Here is a 23,791-nt window from a genome sequence, read left to right on the forward strand (position 1 = left end):
CATTTCAAGAGATGAAGTAGGAGCTGCTGCTTTTTTGACAACTAAGGTTGGCAAAATCAGAAGACCCTTCTATGCTGCAGTACCTCCAAAAAGGACACATTGAGAAATATGTACACAACACTTAACATCATGCGCAGCTTTTGAAACAAAGTACACACTTAAAGCTGTACTGACAGAAAACTGAAATCTGAAGATTTACAATTATCTGTTGAGAAGCGTTATTCTTGTTTTTCAGTTTTGGGTGTTTCACCTAAAGAAGACATGAATGTGAAATACTTCATATTCTTCCAAGCAAAAAGACAAACTCTTGGGACCAGGAATTAGCTTACTGTGCCAGACAGATATATTGTTAGAAGGTGTAAACCTGCGTCTTCTTGTTAGGAGATAAAATAGCTAGAGAGGTAGGCAGGCTTTCATCAGACACTGAAAGAAAGCCTTTCAAAAGGACTCCAGAAAAAAAATAAAGATTCATCTTGAGTAATTGGATGAGCATTTTTATCAAAGTTGCGTGGCTCAGGAATATCTCAGTTGAAAAAGTTGCCATTTTACAGTAATTGTGTTTCTGAGGGAAAAAAAATTAACTGTTTTTCTTCAAGGGAAAAAAGTTTTACAGCATATTAACTAATTAATAATAGCAATGAGTTATTAATAATTCAGAAATTAATAACTCAGCTCCACATCCTTCATGTTAGCACACATGTAACTTTTGGTTCCAATGAGCCGCATCCTTTGAGAGACACACACAACTATAATGGATGTCAACTAAAGCTAGGGGCCATCTTTTGTCACCTTTGTGTTCAGCCGAAATTCTCTGAAGCAGCTTAAAGTAATTTTGAGCAAGTGTGACCAAACAGTTCATTTAATCAATAATGTATTTTCTCCCTGTGCTGCCCCACTGTAGTAAGGGAAATAAGATGCAAGCCCTGTATCAGAGGAGAAACTCCAGCATCAGTGTATCTAGTATTGGCTGAAAGCAATATTGATCAATGCAACAGGCACTTTTTCCTCTTCCCGCTCTCCAAGGATCCAGTGCATCACCTCCACAATGCTCCTATTCCGTCTTCGTGCATATTTTGATCCAGAGTTTCAGGACAGATTTCAGACCAGCAATCTACCTCACTACTGGCCAGGTCAGGTCAGGTTAATCCTGTTTCAGCTGTATGTGGAGACCAGAGGCACTATGAATTCTCATAGTTGTTCTCTTATTATCAGATTTCAAGTTACAGAATTATTTTCCCGGCATTATGGAATTCTGTATATCTAACTGCAGGTTATTAATAAGGACTCCCAGAGTCATTCTGTAAAATACTTTACCGTAAAGGTATTCTGAAGTTCCGGTGACCTTAAATTTGAAAAAAGGACTTCGCAGTTATGTTCCGTGAGAGGGGACCAATAACTGTCTGGACTTTGGAAATGGCTTTGAAAGTGATTGTTTGGAGTGTATACTGAAGTAAAGCTCATGCACTCTATAGGGTGTTATCAGGTGGAGTTTTACGTATCCAAAAAACCTAAGAAAATGAAAAAAGAGAGGCTCAGAATTCTCACCCCCCCTACGTCTGAAGAGCCATTGTGAAGGTGAAGCCTTTAGTTCCCAGGTGGGAGAAACAAAACAGCGATCACCTCTCCTGCTCCAAGGCAATTAAAGTAGCAACTGTTTGAAAAAACTGAAGTAGCTACAGCAACTAAAACTGGAAAGAAGAACCACTGTCGACCACACCAGAGGAAACCCCACTCTCACCAGAATATCCGGGGTACTCAGCCTGTATTGTAAAGTCCCCAAATACAGTCCATAAAACAACGTATATAAAAAAAAGTCTACCTAAAAACTATACAAGTACTGAAACTGAAGCGTGTTTGCAGAGGACAGTGATCCCATGTATGTTGACCACTGAGGTTTTTGACCTGGAATCTCATTTTTTTTACATTTGGAAAGGGAGAAATAACCAAACAGACGGATAGTTAAAGCAGAAGTGACACGTGGCAACATTATGAGATTTTTTTCTCAAGAAGAAAAGAGGGGGTTTTAACACGTGTACTGTAATAAGTCTTCCATCTTTTTTTGCTTCCATACCATGAGCATTTGTGCACCCTACTGTGAGAGAAAAATCAAGGTGTTCTGCTGTAACCTAAAATTTACTTTTACATACCCAATGTAAAACTAAGTATGTTTGAGACTATACCAAGGATATGATTACAAGCACAGTAACAAACATGCAATAGTTAATGGATTTTACATGGTCTGTAAAAATCTGTGATTGAAAAACCGAAGTCACGGACTAGAGGAACTTGAAAAGCTCTTGGTTTAGGATGACTCAAAACTGTCTCTTTTCAGGAACCTCCATCCTTTCACCAACAGGTATCTGTCTCCTCTTGAGGATGATGAGAGGACATACTGCAGACAAATTTCTGCTGGTGGGGAAAAGCTCAATCCCTTTGGAAGAATTCCCATTAGCTATTTCTCAAAAATCAAAACATGAAAAAAATGTTTTTCTGTTCCAAGTCTAGAAAGCACTCATCCAGTTTATCTTTCTCATTCTTCTCTACTACTGTACTACAAATTAAACTTCAAATAGCTTGTTCCAGGCTTTCCCTTTTCAGTCTCAAGCTCCATTATTTGCTTTAGTGGTTCTTCTCCCTCAGACATAATACTTCAAAACTTAGGGCTTTATGATGGGGCCCCTAAAATGCCTTCAGAAAGCAAGCATTATCTCATTTTGCTGATGGAGTTAGTTGAAGCAGTTTAAAAAAATCACTATCCTTTACAAAGGTCATGCAGGAACTCAACAATAAAGTCTAGGAAAGCATCCATCCTGATTCAGAGCCACTCCTTACTGATCTATGCCACTTCCAGATTCTCTTCCTTTGATCCCAGCTGTTGCATTTTCCATTTGGTGCCAAAAGCCATTACAATACTCTGCTAAACACACATCCACTATGTTGTCTTCTAAAACAACTTGCCATCTGCTCTCCACAAGGCATCCATCCTTCTAATACGTTGAGTTAGATACTGCAAGTCGCAGACACTAAAAGTTCAGAGGCCAAACCAGCTAATCCCATCACAAAGACATCCTGTGTTTCCCAAGCATCTGGGCTCATCATGTGTTATAATAGCCATGCTTGTTACAACTATTATGTAAACAGAAAGATGTTAATAATTTTTAACTAATGAGAAAATGTCAGGTTTGATATTTGAATTTAAATGCTAGAATGCTAAAGTTCAGACAAGGATTCTGCAATTTTGCCTACCTGTTGACCCAGAAGTTGTTTCAGGAGAGGACACATTTTGCACCACTGCTTTTTCATTTCTCTGATTTGATGAAGAATTAAGTTTCTCTTGTCCTTTGACGCTTATTTCTGTTTTGTTACCAACTCCCTTAAAAAGAAAAAGAAGAAAAGATTCTCTTAACCTATTTATGCATGTGTTGTTGCTAACAGGCATATTGATCTACTCCTAAGTCTCATAACAGAAACATTCAACGCTCTTCAATGCAACGCATACACATGATGATATTTACTACTGAGCTGCTTCCTTGCAGACTTCCCATCCCTCTCAATCTCCCCTTACACACAAGGAAAAAAAAAATATTCCAGTGACTTTTCTAAACATTACCTTCTCTCTAATGCTTAGGATGAAATAAATACTCTCCAGGTAGAGAGGCAGAAGAAGGAGGCAGAGAAATAGTCCTAAACCTTTTCCTTACACTGACTGTGAGAAGCTGCTGTGCACCTGAAGGAAGCTAGGAGGCAGAACTCATTTTAAAAGTCTGTTATACAAAATGTAGTTATTACTTTTTAATACATTAACAACAGTCTTGTCATCTCATCTGTTTCCCACAAATCCATTGTTTTTAAGATTTACAGAGAATTTCTGGATTATTTCAACTAGGAAGCTGGCATTAAACAGCTTTAATATTTTGAATGTGTCATGAGCAAAAATGCGACCATCTGTAGGGAGCTCCTCTGCCACCAGTCAAAATGGTTACTGCCAGAGACACTTGGATGCACTGAAATTAAGAGTTCAGTGCACTGAAAGATTCTGTTGTCACATCTGTCTTTTGTTAGATTTAATCTCTCCAATGAAAGCAACATGTATTGTGAAAGCTTGGTGGACACAAGTTTAAGCTCCACAGTAAGACAGACTTGGGATAACTTACGAACAGGAGTCACTACACAAAGTACATACCTTAGTGGAATAAACAAACTGATCGATGAGTTTTCCATCCCCAGCAGCATTCTGAAGGGCAAAAACCTGTTCAATTTTAACAACTGGAGACATGTTACATTTTTGAAGATCCAAGTTGTGCATGGTTATTGAAGCTGGTAAGGATTTTCTAGCTGCAGCTGTTTTCCATGCGATTTTCACAGGAGGTGGCTCCTCTTCTTCCACACTTGACTGCCTCCGTTGGCTTTGTCTTCGCATCTCAGCATTTGAAGGTGATGCTGCTACCACATTGGCATGTTCTGGCTGGGTGTTCAATGCTGGCTTCGGTCGTCGGTTCTTCTTGATCTCCGATTTAGAAGCAGCAGTCTTTTTGGCTTTTGACAAAACCTCCTCTGGCTCTTTGTCTATATAAATGAAGGTGTATTGTTCTATCCTTTCTTCCCGAGTCATTTTCAATGCTTTCTCAGCATGGGCAATACCAATATCCCACTGAGCACGCTCTCTTTGTGGCCTTGGTTTGCGAATCTTAAGGAACAAAGACAAGCAGCTAATTACACTGAAGATTTTGCCATGTATAGCACTTAAAATGCAATCCTGAGGTTCTTTAAATCTCTCAGGCAGCAGATTTAAGTTTGCTCTCCATTTACAGGGTATTTTTGAAAGGTGGATAGTGAATCCCCTGCTCAGAGTACAAGCAGACACTCAAGCTGGATCATACGACTCTCACAATTAAAAGTGTCTGCCCTGAGTTACAACTTCACTAAAGACAGTAACAGGCAGTATTCAAGCCTGTAATTGTTACGAGACACAGTATTAATCCTAATTTATCTACTTTTAAAATCCTCCTTATTTCTCTATAAACACTCTTTTCCTTCCACATCAATATTTTGATTAGCATAAATACTGTGTAGATGGACTACTTCAATCAATAAGTGATTCCCGTAGCTAACAGTTCTTTTCCAATAAAGGAATGGAAAATAACGTATCCACTAGTATCAGGGGCTGGAAGAGTGTCCTTTAAAAACTGTATTTTCCAAACAACAGGTTAACAGTGAACACACAGGCACTGTTGGTATTTAATATTCTAATACAGATGTAAAATTATCTCCAATGCCCAGGATGACTACCATCATGAGGAACCGAGAAAGTAGGTTCAGCTATCAGCCTTTTCACACAGAGGTCATAAGAGTATGGAAACATTTTCGGTATCTTTGCGAAAAACACTTTTGCCAGTGAAATGCGGACAACCCTTTACAGGGTAAAGTACTACAGCATTTCAGAACTGCCTCACGAGAGTTTCACTTACACAGGCACTGCAGATAACCCTCTACACAGTTAGTGTTCATCATACCTTCTGTTTCTCGGAGTGGTTGCTGGCTTGCTTAGCAGCCTCAGCCAGCAATTGCTCATACTGTTTGTGTCCTTTGTACTCTCGAACCCGCTTCTCGTGCACCCACGCCCTCTCTGGCTGGTTGCTAAAAAACTGAACATGGTATTCACGGGCACCTGAAAATGAAAAATTCTAGTCAGCAGTTTCATTAACATCACTTTGCTGGTTTAGTTTATGCTCTCCTCCTCCACATCACTCAATTCCTGCAGGTGGAAGTACCTAGCTAAAGTTTAGAAATAACACGGGCCTAGATTTAGAACAGTTTAAGATGGGAACACTCTCACACTTGTTAGTGTCTTCTCATAAATACTTTGACTTGAGAAAAGTGGGAGCATCTGTGCACAAGCCTAGTTTGCACAGGTTCATCTGTAGAGGTAATTTAATACATAATAGTTTTATACATTTCAGGAATAGTCCTGTTTAGCATACACACAAGCAGAATTCATCCTGCAAAGGGAATGCAAAGGTAAGATTTTTAATAAAGGAACAACTACAGACACTTGATACAGTCTGGCAAAGACCTTCCTCCCTTACCTCTTGTGTTAATTTTGGTATGAACATCCAGCTGTGGATCACATGAAACCATGCAAGGCCACCACGGGTATGTTCCCACCTTGGACCAAACCAGATCGCCAACCTGAAACTTGATGTCATGGGTGACTTGTGTCGGAAGAGAAGGCAAGAACTGTTGGACCTACAAAGAAAATGCAAGCTTAAAGCCACAGAAGACAATTTAGCGCACTTAGAGATGCACACGCTATCCACAGGGACTTGTTATTTTTCTCTCAGGTATCCCTGACGTTTGATAATATAACATGAGATAAATATTTCTTAGAAACGTGACAGGAAGGAGTTACATACAGCTAGTATTTACACAAGATAGCCACTGACAAACCAAGATACACAACAGCAACCTCCACCACCACCCCAAAAAAGTTTCTGCTTCATAAGTCAATTAAGAATGTTGCTTTTGGGATAAAATAAAGCAATAAATACAGTACAACGAGAGATGTTTTGATGCAGTACTGATTAGTAAGAGTTTCAAAGAAATGGCAACTGATCTATCTGACAAATTAAAGGATCCATGTAATAATCAGTCCAAAAATAGTAACACACTAGAAGTTCAAAAAGTGTTAATTAGTATATGTACTAACCGGGGTTTCCTCCAACACTGTATCTTCTCTTGGTCTTTCTGATAGCATGCTAAGCCTCTCATTTGGTCTCTAGGAAATGGGTAACAATGAAAGAAAAAAGGAAAACAAACACAAACAAGGTAAGGGGACAGTAAAACAAAAAAAAAAAAGCATAATAATGAAACCAGGCAGAAAAAATAATTCACAGAGAGAAAGGCAACCATGAACCCAGAAAATATGAGTATGATGACTTCTTATGCCCAATTCAAAACATAGTAGCATCACAATCAAAAAATACCCTTTTTCCCTACACTATTTACATTACCATCACACCTACATACAACAATGTTCTCCTGTAACAGGTGATAGAAGAACATACACTCAGGGACAGTAAACCCAAATAACTTTTCACTAAATTAATATACAACTTCAAAGAAACAGAGAAGAACATATGAAGGATATCCATAATAATGTGATGAGTCTCACTGTATACCAGTTATTTGCAAAAACTACATTAGAAAAATCACATTAAATATACAATATGAAAATTGTAAAATTGATGTTAAATTGCATATAGTTGACAAATATATTTGGAGGATCAAAAGTCAACAACATAAAGCCTACGGTGCATTTATAAGCCAGGCTGAGGCACACATAGTCTATTCTGGCAGAGTAGGAGAGGAAAAGGTTTTGACAGAAGCGGGATCACCACTGAACAGAAGCTAACATCATTGGTGGCGTGGCCATGATAGGGAGTGTGATGACACAGCAGCTGAGAAGATAAGAGGTGGGCCGTGAGCTATCTAATGAGACAGAGACCAGACATTTTCTTTTACTACAGCAGAGGAGAAGTCATTAGTCAAAGGACTCAGAAAGCAGCACACATGCAGTGAGAAACTAATAATGCTGTTAACCCAAACTATACCTAGTCCATTTAAAACGCAGACCCCATGTTAGTCCATGCTGCATGCTTCAGCTCAAAGAAACTAGGAAACACACAAGGAAACACCATCTAGAACAATTAAGGTCAGTTTTGGCATCGGTCAGTATCTCATTTAGAGCTGTCTGTAGAAAACGATCATTTAAGACTGACCATGTTAATATTTGCTGGGCAGAAATCATTCCTCCCTGGTACAGCAGAAAGCATGGCAATGAGTCCTGCCTTTCTTTTGCTACAGTGAGTTACTGGAAACTTCACCTCTGCCAGAAGAGCCAAGCTGATTATGCAGATTGCAAACTTCCGGCTCCTCGCAGAATACAACGAGCGGAGTAACTTAGTCTTAAAACAAGTAGTCAGAGCTTAAAGTTCAACAATGTTTTCATAACATTTTCATTTCAAATCAGCCTTTCAAGTATGAACATCCCCCCACAGTCAGTGGGTTTCCACAGAGATTACAGTGTCAGAATGAGGAAACAACTGCAGATCACCCTACTTTCGAATAGCCATGCTGAGTATAAAAGTGTAAAACAACTGTTGCATCAGAAGTTTTGTTTGTTCCTGTTAAGGTGATCCTAAGTTACAAGTCTCATACCATTAATACCAAATATGACGAACGTGTACATAATGAACGCACATGAAGATGAAACCGTGTAGTGGAAAGCCAAACGGTGGGAGGATGAAACCGAGACTGCACTGGATAATTCATAACGAAAACCACTAGCACAAAATCCTGTTCATGTCAGAGTGATCTGCTGTCTGAAACAAGGGTAAATAACATGGAAGATTTTATTGCAACAACACCTTTTGAAAGGGAAATGGAAGCTACAAGGAGGACAAAAGCAAGACCAAGATTTCTGGTGAATTCTGAATGACACATAAGACTCGGAACTTGGAATTTGAGAGGCAAGGTTTTAGTTCAATCTGGATAAGACAGCGTGCTGGGAAAGACAGAAGATTATGTTCTTGTGATAACCAAGTAACACCAGCCAAACAGAGAGACAGGCACAACTGAAGCTTCAAGAGTAGAATCAGAGTCCCTAGTAAGAGGGAGGACAAAATGATAAGGCAAAACTGACAGCCTGATGTGGGGGTATGGACATCTGGAGAAGAGGCCAGAAGGCCTGGATAGAAGACCGTGTCTTTAGCTGAACTCTGAAAGAACCAAACTCACTGAGATTTAAGTGAAACTTGGGGGATAAATGCACGATTACAGCAGCAAACAAAGGACAGGTGGACAAACAACATACGAGCAGCAGAGGCATTCAGCAGAAAGCTGACTGTGAGAACAGACCCCTCTTCCTACCTCCATACGCGAGTATAATGCAGGCGCGAGGGAGATGCCGTTCGGGGCATTGCCTTCCCATTATAACTGCCTCCTGGTAGCAGTTGCCAGCTGGACACGTCAGTTGCTTCAGCCACTTGGAAGTGGCTTGAAACAGCATTTCTGACATCAAGAAAATTACGTACACATGCAGTCACGGATGGCTCATATTTTAATCGGCTAGTTCATTTCAAGTTTGGATTACAACGTTTATTAAGATCCTACTGAGCTTCATTAGAGTCAACTATGGTAATCAAATACAGTAGAAGCTCAAAATCTTGATATATCACCAACTTGACTTCTAGAAAAGGTCCGCTTACCAGAAGGGAGATATAACAGTTATAAAACTTGTAAATATTCCTGGTAAGGGGTGTGTGAAATCAGCGTGTCTTCCATTAAAAATAACAACAACAACAACACAACATCAAGCATATGAACCTGCTATACTAGATCAGCGTCCTGATCCCTACAGGACAGGATCTTCTCCCAAACCTACCAAAAGCAGCAAGTACCAAGGGGTTTCACAGGAACTTACAAGAAACTCAGCTATATACTGTAACAGCCCAGCCTGGGCTGGGCAATTTCTGTCCTGGCCTGATATGGCAACTTCCCCATTCCTGACACTCGCCACCCCTCTCTGCTACCCATTCCCTTCAAACTGGGAAATACAGAAACCACTATCTCACAGTTGGCAGGAATAAGCAAGAGAAAAGGAAACAGAAGCAATGAAGTGGCTTATAAAACTGAAGACTAAAGAACGGCTGAGAGTACCGAAGACCAGCAATTTGTGTTTCTACTTCCTGGAAGCTAAGTTAAAACACCACATATATATACACACCCTGTATACGTACAACCATATTACAAAACTCGACAGAAACGGTCATAGACATCAGTATTGAATTTTCCCGAAGTTTGCAGAGTCAACTGGTACTTCTAATTTGCCTGCTGTTTCAGAATACTAATTTCTGCTGGCTCCTACATATGCTACATAGCCCTTGGGTTTTGTATGTCATCACGATATTTAGAGTATCTTTCAAAAAAGAAATAAAAGCTGCAGTGCTGAATACTCCACGTAATCCGACCTTCCACTGAATAACCCAGCGTTATTTTGAGAGGCAACTTCAGGAATGTGTATGCTTGTATGCTTTTAGCCAAAAGCTCCACTTTCAACACTGTCCGAAGTGTAGCAAACTCTGAACATGCTAAAACACTAAATAATATTAAAAAATATTATATAACCTTTTCTAACATTTATTTTTTATATGCAGTCTTTTCACCAAAACTGTGTTGTCCTAGAAATAGAGTTCCTAGCAACCCAATATATAGTATCTGACCAGTAAATAAAGCCTCATGACTTTAAGTATGTATACAACTAAAAGTAAGGAAAAACATGGCCAAAGACGGACACTCCATCAACAATATCAGGTATACAGATGGCTGAAACTATTATTCCACTTACATTTTGCTCCTCTGGTTCTAATTTTGGAATTTTGTGTGACTTGCGCTCTTCCGATCGGGAAGAGTCATGCTTGCTACTTTTTTTCCTTTTCTCTTTTCTCCCTTCATGTTTCGCCTTAGCATACTCACTCGCTTGTACTTCATTTAAAAGGTCCCCACACAGAGAGGACTCAAACAATTCCCTGCCGTTCTGGATAGTTTTGGTTATTTTTAATTTGATCTCTGGTGAGCCAGTCTTCTTTGGAATCACCGTTTGTGAAACTGAAGGTGGTGGTGGAGGCGGCGGCTGTGGAGGGGAAGGTTTTTCCAGAACTTCGTGTGGCCTTGCGTTAGAGTTTTCCATTTGGTAATACTCTGGGGGACTAAAGTTTCTGACTGTACCAAAACCATTGGCTGAACCATTGGGATATTGACTGTACGTCTGGTATTTGGCTTGAGGTTCGTACATGTTGATTGTTGGTGGGTAGCCATTAGTGATGGGTGGAAGGTCCTCCGTCGTGGGCGTAGGGTATTGAAAGCCTTGCTGCAGAGCAGTTTCGTATGGCGTTTGTCCACCATCTTCAGCAATGTCACTGCTGGCATCAAAGGCATCCTCTTGGCGGATGTTGGCTGAGTCAATGAGTTGAGGTGGTTGCTGAATTGTGTTTCCCATGATCCCTTGCATGAAAGAGAAAGAGAAATCCATTGTTCTGCTCCAGCATCCTTAGCTTTCCCTTTTTCTCATAGGGCCTAGAGGCGGGGGAAGGGAAATAAGAAGTCAGTGTAAATCAAAAGATAGTAATTAAGCAAATTAAATTGTTGAGAGGGGGGAAAAAAAAAAAACAAAAGAGATCTAAAGACCAATTTCCCCCTCTCCATTCAGTAGCCACCCTCTCATGGATTTAGAGAGGACTGGTATTACTGAATCTTTAAAAAAGGCTTTTTACACATTTCTGCAGACCAGTTTTTTTACATGACCACTTTCTTCTTTTCCAAGACACTTAAAGAAATGTTATAAGCACCTACAAGTGCTTAAACACTATGAGCCCAAGTGTTACAAAGTCAGAATAATGGTGCTAAAATTCCAACCACTCTCTATAGCCCTTCTAGTTTGGTGCTAGGAAGTGTTATTCTAACACAAAGCAATAAGACAGCAGACTTTGACCCTCAAGCATACAGAAGATACCAGTGGTCTCTTGACACCAGAGTCACTGCAAACTGAACAAGCCAGAGAAACCACAGGATGACCACTCAAACAAGAGAGAAATCTCTTCTCTTCCTCCTCGCTAAAATTCAAGACAGATGAGCAGCCCTTAGGCCAGCAGGAGACCTAAGCCATGGGCTTTTCTGAACAATGGCACAATTAAAGGGAATAGGTCATTCCACCTCACTGCTGGGAAAACCAGTTGAGACGGTGTGACAGCCTCAGATGGGGTTTCCCAACCTCTTCCCTCACCAGAAAAGCAGAGCAGAGTTTGCACCCATTGCCTCTCAGCAGCTAGTGAGGAGGGTTATTCTCCTCACTCCTGCCCCTCCGCCTTATTTTAACATTAAGCATTTAGGGCTTAAACACTACGTGATTTTGAGGGAGAGAAAAATAGCCTCAGCACCAAAAGATCTCCAAAACCTGAGGTTATTCACAGAATCAGATTACAGCTGAGAAAGCTGTCATACACACTTTCAATTTTCCATTGCATATTAAAACACCAAAATCAGACTACATCACAGTTAGATTTCCAAAACTCAACTACTGGCTCAGAGAAGGCTTTTGCATTCACCTAATCTCGATGTTCAACAAGAAGAAATATACAGTGACCTAAACTTCAGGTAAGAAATACAAGTTTGCTTCCAAGCAAGGTCAATTTAGCCCTTCCAAAGTAAACATAGCTCTGTATTATTTATTCTGTCTCTGTGTAGGCATAAAGGAGGGTTACTGTGCCCTTTTGGTCAGGGTTTGAAATGACATTAACACATCCCACAGATACTTCTCATAATAAGAATCTACATATAACCCTGCCCACATTAAATTCTCACCCTCCCAATGCAATGCATCTCAATACCTTATCTATAGTTTTCAAAACACTAAGAACACTTCCCTCCGCCGAGACTGCAAAAAGAAACTGAAGTTATAACAGTAACAAGTAAGAACTCGACCAGAATTTTGCTCTATGTTTTGTGGACTTCATACTCAGATTATATTGATGTTTGTATTCATCTTTACTGCCCCGTGCAATCAACTAGGGGCACATTTGTCACTGTAATTAAGCGACTTAGGGAAACAACTTAATAGCACAATACTATGCAGCAAAATTCACTAATTGCAGTAACTTTTAAATCCCATGGCTGTAAAACCATCTCTTCTCTCCAGCAGCTCTCTGCACATCAGCCACAAAACCAACACAAAAATGTTACTGTCGAGGGGACGGCGTATCTGGGGGACAGCACATGGAGCAAGCAGGATTGCGTATCAAGGTCAAAAACACAAAACCACCACCCATTCTAGGAAGAGGAAGTGGGACTGTTTGTACTATTTACCAATTCATTGTTACTTTAATCTGCCAAACTGAAGAGCAAACAACAAATTTTGCACACTAGTAAGAAATTGCACCCTAGGATGCTTTTATTTGTTACTAAAGCCAGGTTCAATCTTTTCTTTCTTCTGAATACTTAAAAAAACAAATTATCTTGAGGAGCTGCAACAGTGCTTCAGTCATCCTGGCACATCCATTGCTGGATGGACAAAGTCAAGGCAGAAATAGTTTAAGAAATTTTAGAATTACTCTCGACTTCCCAGATTTTTATTGTCGCTGTTTTCTTTGAATAGTAATTAAATCACTTTCTTTTACCCAAATACTCTGAAAGTAAGACCATCCATTTAGTTTAGTAGAACTAAGCACTAGAACGTTAAATAAGGGATGTGTTAAAGTATATCACGCCAGGACCCAAACTTTGGTGTGGCCACACCAGAACTATAAAAAGCAAAAATCAACCTGCAGAAAGCAAAATTCTGTAAAACAAAAAACTACACGGCATTCTGTGCTTCGTTAAGAATATAACTTTGCTAACATAACATGGCATTTGAATAATTATGCTTTATGTTTTCCTGCTTGTAAGTCTGACTAAGAGTGGAAACTTTGTAAGTTTTGTGTCCTGCTGGAGGATGCTAATCTGATGTAGTAAGATAATTTTAACGCTTTTCACTTCTCTCTTGAGAGGGAAGAGAAAGGATGATAATTTGTTTAAAAGATATTTCTTCCCTAGGTGCAGGTTCTTTGGCCTTACTTACAATGTCAGATATCGAGGCAGACTACTCATTTCACTAGACAGTACAGCTCCTCTAACAAACAAGTATCTCATGGTGTAAGAGGGAAAAAACCTCACTGCCACTACGAGAACAACTAATCCTCCTCCAGCCAACACCATCAGACTTAGAGCCTCCACAAACCCTGGTTTTCAAATCAGCAATGGATATTAACATTGAGAAAACTGCCTTGAAACTGTATATTTGTATAACCATCTTCTAGTCTACAGCTCAGCAAGTACAGACTGAGAACTTGTGCCTCAACTGTTGCATCAGGGAGAAAAAAAAAACAAAACAACTCTCTCCTACTACTGTGACCTGTGGGTTACATGATTTAGTTTCCAGTTCATTCCTCTGGCAGCAGTTTAATGGCATGTCGCTGTGGACAACGTTACCGAAATTCTGATCTGTTGCCAGGCTGGTATGTTGAATTCACTTAAATCTTCCTTAAAGACTTCTCTAAAATTGACCCACAACATCAGGTGAGGCTGCATATAGAGCGCTAGAAAGCTGTTCATACAATCCACAGCCAAACATTTCAGTTTGAGAAGCACTGGAATTGTACAGCAGCCTAAGCAAAAGGTTTCTGCCCTAAAAAGCATTACCCTATCCCACCTCTTTGAAATAAGAACAGACCTTTTTCTATTACACTGGCAACTTCCAGTCTTTCCTTAGTCTATCCTTCTTCCTTAGTCTTCCCTTCCCTTCCCTTCTTTCCTTAGTCTTTCCTTCAGTCTATCCTTCAACCTTTAAAAAGTTGGGATATAAACCAAATTACTTTGTGCAGCATTTCACTAGGACGCTAAGGTTTATTTATTCTCTGGGATGTTACATGCATATATCTGGCCGGTTACAATGTACTGTATTAGGTTATTCATATTCACCCATTCTAAGTCCATTTATAAACATCATTCAAAAGTTGATGATCTACAGACTGCTGAGTGATTTAACAAAGACTGTTTATGAGCCTCAGCCCTGTTCCTAATAGGAAGAACTCCCTGTCACAAGGCTAGAGCACTAAGCCGTGACAACACTACAGGCTTCTCGTCACGGTCACGTCCGTCTGGGTCTACAGTAAGATGCGATACTTGATCAACACAGCCAGCAAAAGTCCTTACCCATACACAACAAAGAATGCTCTTGCCAGGACAGCTTGTTTTTCTCAGAAGGGCTGAAATAAGGTATCGCAGCAAAAATGCAGTTTTGCTGGCGTTGAGAAGCCGAAGCTCCCGGCTAATATCTTGGTATAACTATCCCACCGAAGTGGTATTATTGAGATCCAGACACGGTATTAACCGAATTCAAAAGCTGCATGACTGTGTCTGGTCCCTCTTATCTCCTCCACATCAGCCCTCCAGGTCAAAGTCTGCCCACGCTGTATCACTCTTCACAGCAGCCAGTGCCCAGCTGTGACAGTTCCCAAAGCTGTCAATGCACTCGCTTCCACAGCCACCAACTGAAGAGTCATTAGTGTACTTCATTTTGTTACGTGACAAAAGTTGTGGATTAGCGAACTTCAAAATACTCTACTTACATTGGATTTAGGAGTTACCAGTAAAAGAAAATAGTTTTGATTTTTTTTTTTTTTAAAGTAATTCCTTTGTAGAGCTCACCTGTGTAGAATAGATCTCGATGCTAGCCCATGCGTCATAGTCGGGACAATTTGTACACCGGCCGCATTATCTTCCTATACAGGCTGCAGAAGCAAGGATTATTGCTTCACTGAATTGCTACTCTCAACAGTCTTACAATACAAGAAGTTGTTCTCCTCCCACAGAGCATCATCGAGAGCTTCTTCCTCCTGAGTCTTTTGCTGTCATCGTGGTTAACACACCCAGATTTTCCCACCTTCCTTTCCAAACCTCTGGATCAGTTTGTTCATTTCTCAGTTGTTACCCAGTGAAGCGGCATCAGGGCTGCATGGTGAAAGGACAGCCCCTGGAGCTACCGAAAAAATCAAACAAAACGATGAATCCTGAATGTATAGGAATCTCAGCGTTTAAATCTAAGGAAGGGTTACTTTGTAAAAGTCACTCCCAAGTTCTAACGCAAAGAACCCCATTGCCGTTGAAATATCAACAACAGGCTCAAGAGAGTCATACACATCCTTCCTCAGCAGAGGAATGCTACCTAAAACCACAAGTGAATGTGATTTTTAGTGATACATGTCGATCTTGCAGAAAAGTGCTTCAGAATAAATTCTTCTCACTACAACAGTGATTACTCTATGACATTACAGTATCAGCCTCCTGCAAGCTGTAGAATTTAGCTTCTATATGACCTGTAACAGATACTGCACCGATACGACATTGGAACTCAACCAACAGATAAAGAAACAATTTATTATTTCAAGGTCTATAGGAAATGGATACTTTACAGCAGTTGGGAAACAACTTGAAATCAACGATACCTTCAAAACCGCAACTGAATTTCCTAATGAGAGAAAAAGAGTTTGTCCTCTAAAACTGGGTAGCCAGCATTCTGTACTTGTCCTTTCCCACGGTTGTAGGATCTTCTGACCGAGCATGAAAACAGGACTGTTTACAGACTCTGATACTCTATCCATGGACACTGTTTGAGCAAATATTTTCATGTTGCCCATGGGAGAGTCACAATTCAAAGTATCAGAGGAAAAAGTAAATGAAATAAAAATTATAAGCACTACAAGATAAGGTGGGTCAACCTAGTGGAGCTCTTACAGTGCTCTTTCTTACATTAGCACTAAGTTTGTTTCACTTCCCGTCCCAAGCCTTTTAGCTTGACCGAGTGTAACTCGAAAAAATCAGTTACACCTTCAACAGTCAGTGCCCAGTCATGGGAAAGTTTCAAAGAGATAAGGAATCCTCTGAGTTCACATTTTTCACCAACAATTGTACTTATTTAAAGCCATTTTTAGCATGAGTATTTTGCAACTTCATTCTCAGAAAACAAGACACTTACGAAGTTCTCAAATATCGCTTTCATGCTGCAGTACACTAAGTAACAACTGACCTCTCAGATTATCAAACAATTCTGAACACTGCTGATCCCATTTATTATTGATGAAAGTTTTCCCTCCTCCCAAAGAGGGAGTTTTGTAGGTTTGCACAAAATACAGCAACACAGTAGGACTTACCTATAAAAACATGCATCTATCCACTGTGTTATTGCTCAGTCAGGAAGAACTCAAAAAAGTGAGAAAAGATAAGGTAACTATGCAATGCGTAACAAAAGTTTCCTAAATGTCAGAAGCACGCACCACTATTCACCACCGAACAGGCGCCCAAGGTAAAAACTCCCAAGCACGAGGAGGGAGGACTGTCTCCAAAGCCTGCTGGATGCAGAACTCGGAGAAACTGCCCGTAGCCAGCCAGAGGCAGCCAGGAGCCAGTGCAAAACCACACGCTTTCCCCGAACGACTGAGACCCGTGGGGTTCTGTGCACCTTCTGCCACCAGCTGACGCACCCTGCTTGGACCAGCGCAGACGCCTGTTAATCTGAGGCTGGCTACCACCACAGCGATGAGCTGACACAACACCTACTGACAAAAAGGGTAGAATGCACATATTTTAAACCAACTTTCCACAAAACCTTTTTGAATTAATTTTACCCTTTTCTGCTGACAACCACCATGTGGGTGGCCCTGCCTAAAGCAGTTGGGTTAGCACTTGTCAGAGGCAAGGCATTTTACATAGATGGAAAGTATCGGCCATGAGAACAGAAACTGTCCTACTGGCTCACTGACTGAGTTGAAAAAGCAATAATTTGAGTCAGTCTTACATGTTCAGTGAACGGTGTCACTGCCTCGTCACCCTGAGGCAGACTTTCTATCAACAGTCTTGAAAGCAGAAGTTCTAGGCCATCTTTATGCAGGCCAACCCAGCTCCTGTCCACATAGACCTAAATCAGAGAGATTCAAAGATCTGTTCACATCCTACCACCCCTTCATTACCTGAGTCACCACACATACGTTTACTGCCATTTTCTGCGCGGTTTCATTCCAATGCATACCTGTATCTAACTTGCGCTGGTACTGCTCACCTCAAGGGTCTAATCCACACAGCAACTATTCTCAATAGATGTTCACTGCTACACACGTTTTACAAGCAGACAGCTGTTTGGCTGGAACAGGCTAGGCTGGTCGGGATTTTCAAGTGATGCAATCGACTTCTGTTGTGTTTCCATTCCTCCCCTCAAAACCTTAAGACTGCCCAGCTGGAACCACGTAAAACGTACAACGTGTTTTTTGTTGAAGTTCAGCATACACACCGGCCACCGAACTCCTCACCAGAACTGAACATACTCACGCTTTTTCTATAGTCATGTCAAAATCACCTGGAGGGCTGCCTTTATCAACTGTAACAGCATCCTGTTGTGTTCAAATTATATGAAATGTAGACAGAAATAAAATAATTATTGATTCCTGCATTCGGTATTTGCAGCCTGCTTTTTTCCATTTTGTTCTGGATGTCCTGAGGAAATCATGCATGGAAAGTTTTATTTACATACGTTAAGACAACGCCAAGTTTTTCAACAGCACGTAGATTCATTAGCAGGAAAACTGTAGCCTGTGGATTTCTACTGACTTCAGCCTGACTGAGCAGTCTATTCTGGCAGACACTGATGGTGAATCAGACGCCTCTTGACAAACTTTAAAGCATGTGGTAAGGCTGACTACTTCCCTGTATACCTTTTTAAAGGTGGTTTTGTTTTTTGTTTTGTTTTTGTTTTTTTTTTAAATGCCAGATAAAATAGTCATGTCTGTAATATGGTTTTGATAAGGCCACTTTTAACAAGTTTCCCATGATGACATGGAAAGAAACAGCTCGGACAGCAGCAAAGAAAATACTATGCAATAAAAAGAAAAAAAAAAGAAAAGAGAAAAGTGGTTTGTCTTGAAAATGAGCTTAGAGTACTCATTTGTTTTTCAAGCCTCAGGATTCAAACAGGAAACGTGGAGAAAAATCTTTTTTCTTCAGGGAGAGTCATGGATTGATATTCACTTAAAACCAAAAGTCAGATCTTTGGCAATACCAAATATTGTAAGAGTCATGACATGCTTTCACATATCAAAACCAGTGTAATAACTGCAACATAACTCACGTGTATCACCTCAAACCCAGGCAAACTTGCCAAACTGAAAAACGCAAAACATGGTTGTATTAAAGCAAAACATACAGTCTTTGATCACTATCCCTACTCTTAGTCTGTAACTTCATAAAGCATGTGCTCACTTTTTGGAGCAAAATCTTTTCAAGCAGTTCATTAATTTTTTTTTTTTAAACATAACTGCCAAAACATTCTCTGTGTGTCTCTACAATAAGCCACTGGAAGACTTAAACAGTCATCAAAACAGGCTACAACTTTTTCTTCAACTATGATTTCAGGCTACTTCACATTATCTTTTGGGTTGGTTGGTATATAGAGAGCTATCTTATCATTAAGATTTTCTTTTTTAAGAACAAATGGAAAGTCTTAAACCTGTATTAAAACTGTCGAGTGTATTGACAGTCAAAAGAGAGCAGAGTAAGACACAGAACAAAACAGAGTACAATGCAACAGTACCGCAAAAAAAAAAAAAAAAAAAAAATCTAAGAAACAACAAATCCTTCACTTATACGCAGTTCTTACGAGCACGCACTGAAAACCTTTTTATCTGAGAAGTTGACAAGTACGCGGTTCGGCCACGAAGACAGCTTTGCATCGGTTCAGAAGAGCGCAGTGCAGGCTCTCACCCCAAGTTTCTCCCCATCAGAAGGTTTGAGGCTCGCCCGAGACCGGCTCCCTCCGCTGGCCCCCTCCGCCACCCGGGCGCTCTCCCCAGTTACCTGCCGCGGAACCGCCCGTCGGCCGGAGCGGGGAATAAGGAGGCACAGGGGGCCGCCGCTTGCCCGCAATCCAACCGGCTGGGACAAGGAGCGGGTCCCGCTGCGTGTCACGGAGCCCTGCCCGCTCCGGCCCTCTGCGGCCCGGCTCCGCGCCTCACGGAGACGGCGGGCCGCCGCCGCCCGGCCCGGCCCGGCCCTGCCCTGCCCGCAGGACCGGCTCGGCTCGGCTCGGCTCAGGACGGCCCGGGGCCCACCGCCCCCTCCCTCCCGCCCGCCCTCCCGCCCTCCGCGGGGGCGGCCCTGGGGGCCGCGCCGCCGCCGCAGCGCCGGCAGCAAACATGGCGGCCGCGGCCCCTTTAAGCCCGGGCGGGCCGGCGCCGCCGCAGCCGCCCCCGCCGCCCGCCAGCGCGGCCGCCCGCCGCCCTCACCTTCAGTCTGTTCCATTCTAACTGCCCCCGCCGCGTCCACCCAGCCCAGCGGAGACAAAGGCCGGCGGCGGGGGCGGCGGCGGGCCTCCCCGCTCCTCCCGCAGCAGCAGGCCGCGACGGAGCCCCGGCCTCGATTTCCGCGCCCCCGCCGCTGGCGCCGGGCTCCGCCCCGGGAGGCCGCCCGCCCCCCCACCGCCCGCTCCCGGCCGGTGCGGCCAAGGGGAGGCGCTCGGCGGGGTGCGGGCGGGCGCGGGCGACCGCTGGCGGCGGGGGAAGGCGGCGCTCCGTGCCGCTCTGCCCGGGTCCCGGCCCCGCTCCCGCGCCCTCCGCCTCCGCCCCCCCGCCGCCGCCGCCGCGCACCGCGCACGCGCGCGCGCAGGCGCCGCCACCGCCCCCCGCGCCCCATTGGCAGCCCGGGCGGCGCCCGCCGCAAGGCACGACGGGGGATGTAGTCCGGCGGGCCGGGCCCGGGGCGCCGGCGGAGGCTGGGGCGGGCGGGCGCCGCCGCGGCAGCGACCCGCTCCGAGTAAACACGCGTTTAAATTCAACGTCTCGTGGGGCGCACGGCGTGCCCCGGGTACGACAAAACCCGTGCCGGGTGCCCCGGTGCCACGGAAATGCAGCCGCTGGGATGGGGACGGCGCGCTCCCGGGCTGTCCTCTGCGTCCCCCGGCCTCACGGCCGCACCTCCAAAAGAGGAGCAGCCACCGGCCAACCGGACACACGACGCGTCAACCCTCGGCGTGAACGTGGCGAGAGGACGGTGGTCCCGGCTGCGCTCAGCGCCACAACGATGGCTGCGGGTCGAGCAACGAAGGGCACTGTGCGCCGGGCACGGGCAGGCGTTGCTGCGAAGCCCGGCGCATGCCGAGGCGTTACTGGCCCCGCTGCACAGCTGAACCGCCCCACCAAACCGCGCCGTGCGTTTGCACCGCTGTTAGGAGACAAGGGCGGCACAGCCGGGACGTACCGCGCACATTTAATTACGGCCGGGCGGCACGAGGCCTGGGAAAAAACAAAATTCTGCTGGAGAGATGGTAACGTGCCTTGCAGAGTCGAGGTCTGGCTCCTGAGGTTTGGCGTCTGGGTTGGATCGAGAAAGAAAATGCTGTCATCCTCAGTAGTTTCTAATCCTATTTTGGCTGAAAAATTACGCATTGAGATGTTTGCAATTAATTCCCCTCCTCCACAACCCTCAAGTCTTTCTTTTACGGAAGAAAACACAACCAAAGTGCACACAATAAATCTTTCCTGCAGCAAGAACATTAACATGCAAGAAAAAAGAAGGAAAATGGAAAGCAAGAGAAGCACAAGAGAATGGAAAGTATACAAGATGGGAAGATAAGATGATGTCTGTTACCAGGAAAAAAAAGAAGTCGGATAATAAAAAGAGAAGAATTAGGCAGAAAGAGAGACGTGACCCAACATGAAAGAGGAAGCTGAAGAGATACGAGCTTTACGAGTCACTGAGCAAAGACTGAGCAATGATTTCCAAATTCACAGCATCTCCCACTGCCCAGAAACCAGAGCTCAGAGCCCACAACGAGGAGGTGTTTTTCTTGTTGGGGGGGGGGGGGGGGGGCAGAATTGCTGTAATAAAGTTAATTTAAAAAGCGATTCTCCTCCTCCTTAAACCCAGTAAGACACCAAAAATGGAGGTGACCTAGAAAAGGCTTTCTTTCTCTTCTCCTCCCTTTTGTAACTTCTAAATGCTTAATATTAAGCATTAATATTAAGGTTAATATTAATATATGGGGGGTCCTGATGTTCCTGCAGCTGAAGTAGTCAAGGGATGAGAACATATTTTCTTTCTGATTCCTTTTGACAACTAATGAATGTTCTCACAGGAATTACAGTTTTTCCTCCATTTTCCTCCTGTTCAGTTTTCTTCGCGTTACTTTTTCCTGCTCCTGATAGATTTTACTGGAAATGATCTGTTGGATCGGAAACTACACGCAAAGTTAAAGCTGAAGGCAGACGAGGGAAGCGCCGCGACGGCAGCTTCACCTTTTTCAGCCCCCGAGGAAGGCTGGATGATCCGTGCAGGGAAACATAAAACGCCATTTTGCTAGCCCTGTGCAGGGACTACAAGATACAACCAGCTACTCCCAGCAGAACCTTGCCAGGATCGCCACTCGCCTGCGCTGGTGAACTTGCGGGTACCTGACCCCAGCCCTCGGACAGGCACCTCGGTGGCTCTGCAGGCACTCGGGGCCTCACCGCCGGGCTCCGTGTTTGCAGCTCCAGGAGATCATCACATGCCGTTCAAGCCAGCAAGCGACCGCAGCTCCATCAGTAACAGACCCCAGCATTCCTCATACGCCACACGCTTGAGTGCTTTACAATAACCCCGAAGACATATGCAAGAGAAAACAATATTCTTGAACAATCAAAGAGGTGCTGTGTTCTCCCTGAAGAATGTTCCCCTTTAAATGCAGCATGCTAATTGCTTCCAGAAGCTGTGCCCCAAATCCTGCTGCCTGCGTGTTTCAGAACAGCTCAGAACCGATGCCTGCTCCTGGACAAACGATCTGTGCCCGGTGCTGTTCCCAGAAGGAAGGGGTGGGGTGGCTAAGGGCGCTCTGAACAGCAGGGCAGAAGCTGCAGCTCTCTAACGGGGCTTTAAGCGGGCAGTGTCGAGGAGGGGCTCTGACCCCTCACCGCTTCAGCGACCTTCCTCAAGGCCCAGCGCTTAACACAGCGAAGGAGCATCCGTATACCAGTCTCCTTTGAAACAGGAGCGTCTAGCCCTCGTTCATGCAGGAAGAACTCTTGCAGACATAGCCTAAATATGTTTAAATCACCGTTTTGAACACCATGAAAACTAGAAGGTAAAAAAGCACATCCAACAGACTCTGGTCTGCGTTGTCTTAGAAGCCATCACATGAATTCACATTGAAATACATCTCTGAGGAGACAAAACTGGCGTCTCCAAGTTCTTGAGACTGGAGCGCTAGTACAGCAACGCAGATCTCTCACTCTGGCGTGATGAACAAAGGACGTGAGCTGGGTTCAGAGGACAGGAGTTTGTGTTTGCCTACTCATCTAGTTTTAATTTCCTATTCTGTCACTTCCTCAAGCAAGAGCCTCTCCCAGGGGAAAGAAAAACAAAACAAAACCCTCTTCTGCGATCCCAGGGGCCGTGGCTTAGCAGAAACAACTCTGGCAGAATAAAGCACACAGGAACTAAATTGTACTATTACATGGTCTGCATTAACAGTGCAGGAATGTTTTTGACAGTAAAAAAGTATTTGGATTAATGGTGGGTGGGTTTTTTTCCAGAATTTAAAGGACTTGGAGACCAGCCCTTTATGGGAAACGTGCTTTCCAACCGAAGGAAAACACAGCAACGCGCCGAGAGCTCTGGTGCCAGGCCTCGGCAGCTTTCTGTCCCATTTCTTACCCATTTTTCCCAATTTTATTTTCTACTTTTTTAGATATCGTTCATCTGTTTAGGCACCCATTAGTGAAGTTGCCAAACAGTTACAAACCTTTTTCATTCTGGGCAATAAATTGTTTTTTCCCCACTAGTCTCTCAAACACAGAAAACATTTCAAGAGACCAAGCCTCCTGTCACCTACCGAGAACATTTCTCCAGCTGCCTACGTGTTTCATCAGATCCGCAGACCCACAGTATTTGTCTCAAACACGTCAGGGCTTGAAACTTCCTTCTGACACCTAATTCCATGCAAAGCTGTTCTCAGGCGATAACACACAAAAGCAGACTCTACTCTTACATGCCCCGTCGTACACGCAGCTGCTCAGAATATGTTCTGCTCTATATATAGATACAAACTGCAATCACTTAAACGGGAACCTTTCACATAAAAGGAAAGTTTTGTTCCATACAAAAAAATAAAGGGATAATATCA

The 23,791-nt window shown here is 43.3% G+C and overlaps 1 protein-coding gene across 11 annotated transcripts in view; it reads right to left on the reverse strand.

Moving 5' to 3' along the window:
• The window catches only part of NSD3 (nuclear receptor binding SET domain protein 3), a 53,455-nt gene that overhangs the window by 28,900 nt on the left and 764 nt on the right, over positions 1-23,791 (reverse strand). For 9 of the 11 annotated variants that reach the window (XR_012677462.1, XR_012677463.1, XR_012677465.1 and 6 more), the window contains exons 1-7: positions 19,920-20,253; positions 10,406-11,133; positions 6,707-6,775; positions 6,087-6,246; positions 5,514-5,668; positions 4,184-4,687; positions 3,247-3,373 (exon numbers count right to left, since the gene is read on the reverse strand). Coding sequence is in view for 8 of the 11 variants with exons in the window: in XM_075174840.1 (XP_075030941.1) it covers positions 3,247-3,373; positions 4,184-4,687; positions 5,514-5,668; positions 6,087-6,246; positions 6,707-6,775; positions 10,406-11,089 (1,699 nt within the window). In the remaining 3 variants the exon portion in view is untranslated. Of the gene's footprint in view, positions 1-3,246; positions 3,374-4,183; positions 4,688-5,513; positions 5,669-6,086; positions 6,247-6,706; positions 6,776-10,405; positions 11,134-15,297; positions 16,473-19,919; positions 20,254-23,791 lie in introns of those variants that run through there. The other 2 variants (XM_075174838.1, XM_075174839.1) reach the window with 2 other exon arrangements.

This window comes from Calonectris borealis, chromosome 27 (genome assembly GCF_964195595.1).
Source record: "Calonectris borealis chromosome 27, bCalBor7.hap1.2, whole genome shotgun sequence".
Classification (NCBI taxonomy): Eukaryota; Metazoa; Chordata; class Aves; order Procellariiformes; family Procellariidae; genus Calonectris; species Calonectris borealis.